The sequence below is a fragment of the Octopus bimaculoides genome, chromosome 8 (genome assembly GCF_046866305.1).
Source record: "Octopus bimaculoides isolate indiv1 chromosome 8, ASM4686630v1, whole genome shotgun sequence".
In the NCBI taxonomy this organism is placed as follows: domain Eukaryota; kingdom Metazoa; phylum Mollusca; class Cephalopoda; order Octopoda; family Octopodidae; genus Octopus; species Octopus bimaculoides.
The window spans coordinates 9,547,509-9,559,926 of record NC_142935.1 but is presented as its reverse complement, the minus strand read 5'-3'; the positions used below and the strand labels follow the sequence as shown (position 1 = coordinate 9,559,926).

General features: G+C 37.5%; 1 protein-coding gene across 1 annotated transcript in view; it reads left to right on the top strand.

The window, feature by feature from the left end:
• Window positions 1–9,989, top strand: part of LOC106875760 (DCN1-like protein 1) — a 34,098-nt gene extending 24,109 nt beyond the window's left edge. Inside the window, exons 5-7 of the mRNA XM_014924020.3 lie at window positions 372–454; window positions 3,365–3,461; window positions 4,923–9,989. Of these exons, the coding sequence (XP_014779506.1) occupies window positions 372–454; window positions 3,365–3,461; window positions 4,923–5,002 (260 nt within the window). The 3' untranslated portion in view covers window positions 5,003–9,989. The remainder of the gene's footprint in view (window positions 1–371; window positions 455–3,364; window positions 3,462–4,922) is intronic.
• The last annotated feature ends 2,429 nt before the right edge of the window (window positions 9,990–12,418 follow it).

The window sequence follows — 12,418 nt, the reverse complement described above, 5'->3', positions numbered from 1 at the left end:
CTGAAATATACAATCACATCAACAAAATTTCAAAGCTACAAAATAATGCCTGATTAATTAAAAAATAATTTCAATTAGAAAGTATTACATTGGATAAAATAATCTGAATGCTAAAGGTTCAATAAATGGCTTTTGAAAATTTTTCCATAATTGTTTCACTTATCCAGGACAGCCAAGTGTATTTCTGTATTTCCTCCAATTGTTTTTTGTCTCATTATCAATCGTGCCAGTCTAAAACCCCAAAACAGGACCAAGTGATGATTTTTATTGATTCCTGCTTGTAACTTAATGGTTATGTATTCTTAAATCCCATCAAAATGCTATATCAATGCAAAGATATCCTATGGAATATTCTGTTTTTATTTTTCTAGATCTTGACATGGCTTTGGCTTATTGGAATATTGTTTTAGCTGACAAATTCAAGTTTTTAGACTTGTGGTGCAAATTTTTACAAGTGAGTGATTTTATGTTTTTCTTTCCCTATATACTTTCAGGCTTATGTGGAGGCGCAATTGCCCAGTGGTTAGGGCAGCGGACTCGCGGTCATAGGATCGCGGTTTCGATTCCCAGATCGGGCGTTGTGAGTGTTTATTGAGCGAAAACACCTAAAGCTCCATGAGGCTCCGGCAGGGGATGGTGGCGAACCCTGCTGTACTCTTTCACCGTAACTTTCTCTCACTCTTACTTCCTGTTTCTGTTGTGCCTGTAATACAAAGGGTCAGCCTTGTCACACTGTGTGACGCTGAATATCCCCGAGAACTACGTTAAGGGTACACGAGTCTGTGGAGTGCTCAGCCACTTGCACGTTAATTTCACGAGCAGGCTGTTCCATTGATCGGATCAACTGGAACCCTCGACGTCGTAAGCGACGGAGTACCAACAACAACAACTTTCAGGCTTTAAAGTATTTCTTCAAGTAATTCCTTCGCGTGTTTGGCAGAGTTCCTCTTTTTAACCACCTCTCCTCTGCCAGCTCACTCTCTCAAACGATCCCTCCTCTCTCTCTGTGACCCCTTAATCAGAAGCTCCCCTTCAGCTGCAATAACCTAACAGGCAGCTCCTCCAAGTGCTCTTACTCTATAGGCCACATTTGTCCTTTTGTCCCCGACAGCACATTCATTCTGAATTACTGGCCCCATTGCTTGTTCCTCCCTCAACCAGTTGTGACAGATACTGGTGTCTTGCAAATTGGCACATAAAAGCACCCCAGTGGCACATAAAAGCACTCATTACACTCTTGGAATGGTTGGCACTAGGAAGGGCATCCAGCCGCAGAAAACCATGCCAAACCAGACCGGAGCCTGGTGCAGCCTTCCAGCATGCCAGCCCGGTCAGACCGTCTTACGTTACAAAATGCTTCATACTGTTAATATCTAAGTAATTACTTCCTCGGACCCCTCATGCACAATAACACCCGAGCCTCCCCCACAAACCCATGATATGACATTTTAATTCCCCAGTCCCCTCTTTGGACCACCTCCCAACATGCAGTTGCCTTAGACCACGGTTCATCCTATACATGCAAGCACAGAGATGCATATTTTCTCACCTGCAATCGTTAATGAATACCAACAAACTCTTCCAGCCAATCCCCCCCCCCCCCCATTTAACTAGTTTGCAGGTTCATGGCCCCTTATTTTTTCTCATCCTTTCCTCGTCTTAATTCCTTTTTCTTCCAAATTAGTCAGTGTTCTTATTTGATCATCTCCGAGTTGTCTTCTCTTATTTTTACTTTCTCCCCCTTTCTCTCTCTCTCTCTCTCTCTCTCTCTCTCTCTCTCTCCTCATTTTTCAAATTTACAAACATTTTCGTTGATTATCTCCTCACTTCTGTTGTTTCCTACCAGCATCTACTTCGTGCTGTGACCTTACCCTCCCATATTCCTAACTATTTTTCTCCCATCTTTCTTTCTATCTCTCTCTCTGTGGACCCAATTAACTATGCTTGATCTGCTAGAAATTACAACTAAAAAACACTTATCTTAGAAACTTAAAGGACATATAGTTTTGCTTGCACTTTGTCTAAAATTAAGATGGAATGGTTAAGATTATAGCACTCAGGATTATGGATCTGCTCGATCAGAGCTGACCCAGAATTGATCCTTTGTTTTCCAAAATTAATTGAATCAAAAAACAGTGTACTTCAAGAGAAATATGGTAACAAAATGGGTTTTAAAATACCGACAACGTTGGTCAATAAGAGAAAGGACCCATCAAGCTGAGGAAAATCATGGTCGTGATAGATACTGGTGTCATGCAAATTGGCACAGAAAAACACACCGGTGGCATGTAAAGGCATCCATTACACTCTCGGAGTGGTTGGCATTAGGAAGGGCATCCAGCTGTAGAAAAAAAACCCCAAGCCAAATCGAACTGAAGTATGATGCAGCCTTCCAGCATGTCAGCCCGGTCAGATCGTTCAACCCATGCCGCATGGACAACGGGCGTTAAATGTTGATGATGGAGCTTTTACATAGCCTACAACCAAATCTCCCTCTCGTTAAATTGCTTTGTCATCTTTAAGTCTTTTGATACGAACTCACCTGAGACAGTTCCTGGTTTTATGTTACAAACATCCTGTTTTAAAATGGTTTAAATAAAAAAAATTCTTCCATTAAGATTTCCTGTTCTTTTATTTCAAACACCAGCTTTTAATAATGACAGTTATTTTACTAAATTCTTCATTATTTTCAAAACTGAAGCAAAGGCAGTATATTTCAACAGAAATATGGTAACAAAAGGGTTAAAGTGATCTAAATTTCTGCAGTTACTTTTCGCTGCAAAGGGATTCTTTCTATGCCTACAAATATTACATGATGTTAATAAAATAAGAGCAATGATGCAAAAACGTGATCATCTTGGATAAGGAAACATTTTGAGGTCGCCAAATCCACTCACAAGGCTTTTGTTGGTCTGATGCTATAGTACAAGACACTTGTCCAACGTGCCACACAGTGGGACTGAACCCAGAACCATATAGTTGGGAAGCAAACTTCTTACCACATAGCCACGACTGCTCCTACATTATCATCATCGTTGTTTAACGTCCACTTTCCACGCTGGCATGGGTTGGACAGTTTGACTGAGGTCTGGTGAGCCAGAAGGCTGCACCAGGCTCCAATCTGATCTGGCAGAGTTTCTACGGCTGGATGCCCTTCCTAACGCCAACCACTCAGAGAGTGTAGTGGGTGCTTTAACGTACCACCGGCACGATAGCCAGTCAAGCGGCACTGGCAACAACCACGCTTGAAAGAATTTATATTGAACAGGTGAACAGTTTTAATAATTTTTTTTTGGCACTTAGTGCCACTTGTATTTACTTATTATCCACTTGATGACCAAACTGTAAGCTTTTCTCCTTTCAGGAACATCATAAACGATCTATACCAAAAGACACATGGAACCTCTTATTAGATTTCTGTAATATGATTAATGATGATATGAGTAACTATGATGAAGAAGGTAGGTTGTATTGTTTTATCAGCATCATAACCTCCCTCATCCACCCACATTTCATCCCCAAAACGTGCTGGTGCATGCAAAAAGCTCTGATGCCATGCAGAAAATACTGGTGACACACAGAAAGTGCTGGAGCCATGCAGAAAGCCCTGGTGACACGAAATGTGAAAAGCACCCAGTACACATTGTAAAGTGGTTGGCATTAAGAGGTCATCCAGCATGTGGAAACCATGCCAAAACAGATGAGGGGTTCTGATCTTGCCAGCTCCTGTCAAACCATCCAACCCATGCCAGCATAAAAAATGGCTGTAAAATTATGATGGTGATGATTGTTTTAACATCTACTTTTCCATTCTTGCATTGGCCTGGTGGGAGTATATTGAAGCTGAACTTTTCCATGGCTGGGTGCCCTTTCTTGTTTTCAAGTGAGTTAATCTCCCAGTCTATTGAACAACCAACATCCTGGACATGCTTTTAAGTGGGAAACTGGAAACAAGCCCCCTGGTTTAATCCTTCAGTATTCAGATTTCTCAGTTAAATGTAATTGCTTATTTATTACTGCTACCGACCGAAGCTTTGTGATTGAATTTGGTAGGCGGAAGTTACTGCCGCATGTGTGTATGTGCTTGTGCCTCTCCGAGGGAGAAAGAGGGATTACCTCTGTCTTAGCAAAGACAGAAGTATTGTTTTCAGTCGCATTTGTTTGTTTGTCCATGGACATGATATCTCAAAAACCACTGGATAAAACATTCTTGGATGTTTAGCTTCGTGACTGGCACGAATTGATTAGATTTCGGGATTGATTCTGGATTATTTTTCCTGTGTTTTTTTTTACTTAATTTTTGAGAGCAGTCCGGTTCATTTTTAGTATTCTCGTTTGTGAGAGCAGTCGAGTTTATTTCAGATATTCTCATTTTAAAAATCATCTCTGGCTAATCGTTGAGAGGACATTGGTGTTTCCCTGGTGGAAGTTCACACTCTTTGAGTGCTCTGGTTCTCATTGTTTTGAATTAATCATGCATTATCTCATAGCTTTTGAGATTTCAATGATGTGACTGTTTATTTTTGGAATGACCTCTTAAGATAAATCTGGTCAGTTTGAATATAAAACAATATCTGTAACTAATGCAGTTGGTTTAATCGTGCATTCTCTCTTAACTTTGAGATTTTAATGTTGTGACTTTATTTTTAGGATGACCATGTTGGGTAGGTGTAAGAGGCCAAATCTGGCCAGTTTGAATGTAAAACAGAATATTTGGGCTGGATATGGTCAGTAGGTATAGTAACAGTTGCTTCTGTTAGGACCCTATGGAGGACTCTCCACCCATGACCTTCTCGAGAATAGTGGGTAAAGAAAGATGAATGAATGTATTCTAATGTAATGCATACTTTTTTTTATTTTGTCTTTTTATGTATTTCATATTTGACTGTTCTTTTGCTGTATTTTTCTTCTTCTTCTTCCAGGTGCTTGGCCTGTACTTATCGATGACTTTGTGGAATATGCACGTCCAATTATCCAGGGTTGCAGAAGTACCACCGTATGAGTGTTGGCCTTCGGTTGATCCGTCAACCTTCTTCCTACTGCTCGTGTGCCAACGTGACTATTGCCTGCGCTTGATACCACAAAAATTTAAAAGCCACAATGATGACATTAAAAAAAAAAAAGAAAGAAAAAAAACAGAAACAGAACCTGAAAGTGCTGTTAATAGGTGGTACATGTTACTGCTCACCTACTTAACACACACAAGCACACACACCTTCACATTGGCAGTCTCTAGTCCCCTCTCCCCACCTTTTTTTATTATTATTATTATTACAACTTCTAGTGTTACCATCTAAAAGGCTTTCTTTGTAGTCAGCAAACTGTTAATATTTAAAGACAATTTCCATTCTGTGCTCTGGAACATCTTTCAATTGGATTTATTAGAGCAAGAAAAAAAACTCACATCACACAATGTCGGTTAACTTATGGTAAAGAGCAATCTCTCTCTCACACTCTCTGTTTGTTTCTCTCTCTCTCTCTTTGTTTGTCTCTCTCTCTCTCACCAGAAATCCCAACTGACTTCATTCATCGTGAAAGAACTTAATTGAAATATTGCCCTTCGTTAATATAATTTTTTTTTCAGTCCCCTTCCGTCTGTGACTCCCCCTCCTCCATTCCCTCACCCATCTTCTGCCCCGTTTTTTTAACTTCGTTAGAGCTGCCAGAGTTAATTATGTATTACTGTTTTCTTACAAGTACATTATTTCCGCTAGCAAAGCTACTGACACCTCCTGTTTAGTCGACTAACAACAAACCAACGGTGACAACTAACAACAAACACACACACACACACACACACAAACAAACCTTATAAAACACAGAAATGTCTGTCATTTCAAATAAAACAAAAAAAAAAATTGCATTTTGCAATTTTTTTTTTTTTCTCCCATTATTCACAGAAAAAAAAATATTTATTATGTTGTTATTTATTCACCGATCCCCCCCCCCCCAAACACACACACTTAAAAAAATTTTTTTGTTCTTTTTGGTTTATATATATATATATATTTTTTTTTTTTTTCTTTTTGTCCTGTCAATGCTATGAGGAAAAATGATGCGTAAAAGACTCAAAAAGAAACTGATATTTGTGATAACTTATAAGTCAATCATTTTTAATCTGGCTAAAGGGACCCCCCACACGCCACATACAGCCCCTTTTAGTTGAATTGGTATCTCCTATTACATTTCTGTTTCTGCACCCCTCTTGAAAATATTATTAGGGCAGTGAGCTTGCAGAATTGTTACTGTACCCGACAGAATGCTTAGCAGGATGTCGTCCGTCTTCACGTTCTGAGTTCAAATTCCACCGAGGTCGACTTTGCTTTCCATCCTTTCGGAGTTGGTAAAATAAGTACCAGTTGAATGCTGGTGTCAATGTAATTGACTAGCGCCCACCACCCCTCGAAGAATTTCAGGCCTTGTGCCTGTAGTAGAAAGGATTATTATTATGAACTCTGATGTTCCAGTGGAATCATTAAAGCAATGTTTGTACCAATTCTGCATTCTACCAAGATTGACCTTTTTTTTTTTTTTGTTTTTTGTGGGGAGACAAGCTGACCGAATCATTAGCAGAATCAGACAAATTGCTTAGCAGTATTTTTTCCAACTCCTGACGTTATGAGTTCAAATTCCACTGAGGTCAACTTTGCCTTTCGTCCTTTCAGGGAACGATAAATACTGGGGGTCAACGTTATCAACTTGCTCCCTGTCCCTAAAATTGCTGCCCTAAATTCTGCTCAAAAAGGGAAAGTTTTATGCTATTTTCATCCTATTCTTTAAATTGTATACATTTCAAATCTTGTCTTGGCGCCTAATATTTATTGTCTATTTAAACTTTTTATTTTCATTTAACTTTAAACTCCACTTTCAATAGAAAAATTAATGCATATTTTTCATTTTTATCTCGTTTATTTTACTCTCTCTCTCTCTCTCTCTCTCTCTCTCTCTCTCTCTCTCTCTCTCTCTCTCTCTCTCTCTGCCAGTTATAAGCTTCTTTCAATCTCAGTTTTTCTTTTTTTTATTTAATATTTGTTTTTAATTTAAAATACCTGTTAAGGAAATGTTTAACAAACTTTTTTCTTTCTTTATGCTTTAACTCTTTAGCATTTTAACTAACCATATTCAACCTAAACATTTCTGTTTTATGTTGGAGCTGGCCAGATCCAGTCTATTACACCTACCCTACAGTGTTAATCTGAAGATAAACAATCAAAATCTCAAAGCTACAACATAATGCATTGATTAATTAAAAACTGTGAATAAATGATTACATATGACTAATTTGAATGCTAAAGGGTTAAAAAACAAAAAAGAAACCTACTTATATTATTTTCAACTTTTCTATTATAATTATCAAAAAAAAGGTGACTTGGTTTGGCACCAGACAAAATCCTTTGTAGTTTAGAGTTAAATTTTTGTGTTCAAATTCTGTTGGCATTGACTTTTCCATTTTCTATCTTTGCCAGACTTGATAGACTAAGTCTTCAGTCACTGGAGTTGATTTATAGATCTGCAAAAATTTGTGGCTTTGAGCTAGTGTTAGAAATTATTATTATTAGTATTATTATTATTGTTGTGGGGTGAGCTGGCAGAACTATTAGCATGTCAAAATGCTTTGTGGCATTTCACTTGGCTCTTTATGTCCAGGATTCAAATTCCACCAAGGTCGACTTTACCTTTTATCCTTTCAAGGTTGATAAAATAAGTACCAGTTGCATACTGGGGTTCGATGAAATCGACTTACAACCTTCCCCAAAATTGCTGGCCTTTTATCAAAATTTAAAACCATTATTATTATTAGGAAGGCGGTTTGGCATTGGAGCATTGGAAGAAAATGCCTTACAGTATTTTTTATTTCTTTACATTCTGAGTTCAAATCTTGCCTAGTTCAACTTTGCCTTTCGTCCATTAGGGGTCCATAAAATAAAGTACCAGTCTGTGGACAGAACATCAGTATCCTTTAATCCCCTTTTCCCAAAATTTCAGGCTTTGTGCCTATAATAGAAAGGATTATTATTAATAATAATAATCTTTGTGGCACAGTTGTTGAGTAAAAATGGTACTTGACCATGGCACCTATCTTAGCATGTAACTTAACTGAAAGCAGTCGTTTTTTTTTTTTCGTTTTATTTATTTTTTTTTTTTTTTGTTTTAAGCCGGCATTTAGCAAAACATGCAATAACGGTTTCAGTTTAGGATATTTAAAAATTTTGATCTCTTAATGTGATTATTATCAAAGAAGTAGCGGAGGTTTTGCTACAGTACACAAAGCTTTTTTTTTTTTTGTTTTTTTTTTTTCCACTTTATATAATAAAAAATATATGGTAACAGGAACCATGGTCAAGTTGTATGTCCAGATATTTTGTTTCTATGATGTAAAATACTGATTTTTTTTTTTAATCATCTTTTATCATGGGGCTCTTGTCAGTGGCTTGAAATCTGCTTCTCTTTATTTTTATTATATATATCCATATATATAGATATATAATTTTTTTTTTTTTTTCCTTTTAATCTGCACAAATCCACTCTTTGAACACTTAATTAGTTTTCAAGTAAAATTAGTAAATAACTGAGTGTAAATTTAATTCAGTAACATCATTTTTTTTTTTTTTCTTTTAGATCTATTTTCATTTTACATTCTGCTTGATTTAATATGTTACTTTATTTAACAGTGTTTTTTTTTTCTTTCTTTTTTAATTAAATTCTGGCAATTAACTTAGTTTGTATTTTTTTTTGTTTTTTTTCAAATAAACATATGAGATTGTGAGATAATGCTTGGATCAGTATGAATCAATATACTACGAATTTGGTTTTATGATGTAAAAATATTTAAAAGCTAAACTGGGACTCGCTCTCCTAATAGTCCCAGTATCATTTCACTGGCCTGCAAAATGTTAATAATGCTGATCTCTACTAGAGATACCTAAGTATATGCATGGTTTTGTGTGCGTGTGTTACCAGCATGGCCGGGGTTCAGAATTCTCTTCACAAATTCTGACACCTTGGTTTCAATCTCACTGCTAAGATGCTTAAGGCAAGTGTCTTTGACTCCAGCCACAGGTCAGCCCCTAGTGTGTGTTTGTCTGTGTGAAATAAGGTAGGTGCCGACTATGACCTCCCTTAAGGGTGAACTGTAACATGTAGTTCCATGTGCCAGCCTTGACGCACTCTATCTCTCTGATTCTGTTGAAGAGTTTGTGTGAAGAACACAAGTGTCTGTAGTATACTCAGCCATTATAAGACAGTGAGTGGGCAGTGCTATTGATCGAACTGGGAACATTCAACATCAAAATCAGACTCGTTTACGCACACACACACACACTATACTTTGCCAAAAGGGATAACATAACACAAGAAACAAACTTTAGTATTTTTTGTATGTATGTGTGTGTGTATATATAATATATATGGATTTACACATGCACACACTCAACATCGTTTAACTTAAATAGTTTTGGAATATTATATTGGCAGCAATTGAAAAGAAAGAGAAATTCTTTCCTTGAAACATTTGTTTTGAACACAGGTGTATTTGTGTTTTTTGTTTTTTACATCTGAAGAATTTTTTTTTTTATCCCATTCTTCATGGTGGTTTCCATATTTTTTGTTAATGTCCTCTTTCAATCCAATACAGAACTATGCAGTCAGCAGTTCATATTCTTCAACTAACAACTCACCTTTCTATTTTGTTTTTTTTTTTGTTTGTTTTTCTGTATCACTCAGTTTATTTTTTGTTTTGTTTTTTTTCTTTGTCCTTCTTCTTGGTTCCTTTGCATGCCCATATGCCAACATTTCTGAAAAAAATGGGCTGCCTTAGTAACAATACTTCATGTCATCTCTGTGGTTAGTGACAGGAAGATGTAGCCTTGGATGGTAAGTGGAATTCTCTGGCTCGAAATAGCTTGATGGTAAGATGGTGTGTACACTTGGAAAATTCAATAAATATTTTGTCGGAAAAAAAAAAAATTAAACATTAAAAACAGCAAAAATATATTTTTTCTAAATTTTATTATATGGTAATTCTTTTGTATTTCACAAAAAAAAAAAAAAAAAAAAAAAAAAACTCTTTGCCTATATTTCTCCCCAGATTAGACTCCGAAGAGTGCTGCAACTGGAGTACCCATGTATCTACTCTAAAACAAGACACCTACATCTGTCCCCTCGATACCTTAAATCTCTCAACTGCCACAAGGCCACATCTCGATAATACTCCCTACTTCTCAGTCAGTGTTTTTTGTCTCGTAAAGTATGGTGACCCTGCCGGTGCTGGAGTCAGATCACCGAGAATGGTGTGATATAAGAAGCACTCCGTAAAGTAGTTGGTGTTAAGAAGGGCTTCCAACTGTAGAAATCCTGGCAGAACAGACTAGGGAACCTCATGTAGCTCCTGCTAGCATGGAAAACAGATGTTGTTCTGTATTTTCCTTAATGCAGAAACCTCGATGAATAGGTGGAGAGATGGCCATTTGGTTAAGTTTGGTCTCCTGTTCAGTCCCACTTTGAGCATACGTCTTGTATTATAGTTCCAGGCCACCAAAAACTTTGTCGGTAGATTTGGTTGATGGAAACTGAAACGAGGCTGGTGTGTGTGTGTGTGTGTGTGCACATGCATCCTCTGGTGTTTTGATATCACAGTGTGACCATTGTGCAAACAGTCCATCATTTGCAATCTCCTGTGGGAACGTGTCCCTCCATGGGGAAATATCCTTGCTTGGAATTAGGTAAGGGTTGGCAACAGGAAAAGCATCTGGCCACAGAAAGAGATCTGCCTCAATGAATTCCATGGAAAGGTGAACTTGTCGATAAGATAACATTACATTTAAGGCAGTGTTTCTCAACAGGGATCCCTATAACATTTTAAGATTTCTGCAACATCAAATGGCCACAACGGGTCCATCCAAGTAATAAAGGAGCCCAGAGGTAAAAATTGTTTGAAAACCACTGATTTTAGGCCAGTCCTCATCTGAAATGAAGCTTAATATATTTCTTTGTATTGCCAAATTGTTAGTTGGGTAGGCTGTGTATGTAACTTGTGTAGCTGTTTGTCATAAATAGGCTCACTCCAGCCGGGATACATGTCTTTACAGAGGAATCCTCTTTCTATCATTGATGAGGTGTGAAACAATTTTAAACAAAGTTGCACTGGTGTTTGTTTTATTCGAAGGATCTAAATATTTGTGTGTGCATATAAACTGTGGTACCATTTAGAAAGTAGTGTTGGTGACACATAAAACACACCCAATAAAAAGTGAAGTGGCTGGCATTAGGAAGGGCATCCAACCATAAAAACCTTGAGAAATGAACACACAATCCAGCAAGAACAGTATTATATATATATATATAATATATAGGGTGCAGGGAATAAACTGTCGTCTAAATCACGCAAAAATGAAAACAACACTGTCATCTCATTTTAATAGATATATTTACCAAAATTATATAAAAATATCTTGAAATACTAAAGAGTAAATTTCTTCAATAAAATCTCCATTGGCTTCAATCACAGCCTCGAGACAACTTTGGAATCTCCTGCAACTCTTCTGGACGGTCTCCTTGTATAAGCTGGTGAATGCTACCGCAATCTTTGCCTTCAGTTCATCTTTGGTGTTACGAGTTTTGTTGGTCTCTCACTCAACTGTGCCCCACACATAATGATCAAGAGGTTTGAAGTCTGGGGAGTTAGGGGTGATGCGGTCGCAAAAATTGTCTGATAGCCATGACCGGGTCCTCCTGTTTGTGTAGCATGGTGCAGAGTCCTGTTACCAGATAAAGGGTCTTCCAGCAGCCATCCTCTTAACCCAGGCAGCACTACCTCTTCCAAGCACTTGATGTAGGCCTTCATGTTAAGTCTGAGGCCGTATGCGAGGATGAATGGCGGCATAGCATCTCATCACTAGTGATCACTCCAAACATCATGATGTTGACTGGATGTTTGATTTTTATCACTCTTGGTACATGTCTTCAGATTGACACCCTAACACTCTGAAATATTCGCACTGGAGCTTCTGGCATGAATGCAAAACAATACAGCATGTTTCCAAATTTTTAGCAGAGTGAATTGTGTCCTGGTGCTGTTTTTCTCACAGACAGTGCCCAACTGACCCTACCATACTGTGTAATTGACAAAATCAAAAACAATGCACATGCACGAAATTAAAAATATAAAATGGCAACAGTTTACCCATTGCACCCTGTATATATACTTTAACATTTCGCTTGGGTATAGTGACGCTAATAACCTGGTGTAGAACTCAGTATGCATATGGTCCAGAACACAATGGTAGATGAGTAGAAGGTAGTAATAGAAAACAAAGAGATGCCACCAGAAGAAAAAAAAACAAAGGTTATGCAATGAACATCATTTACTTACAACTGTTTCTACTGTAAGATGTAGCGAACTCTGAGTTGAGTTCCAGGA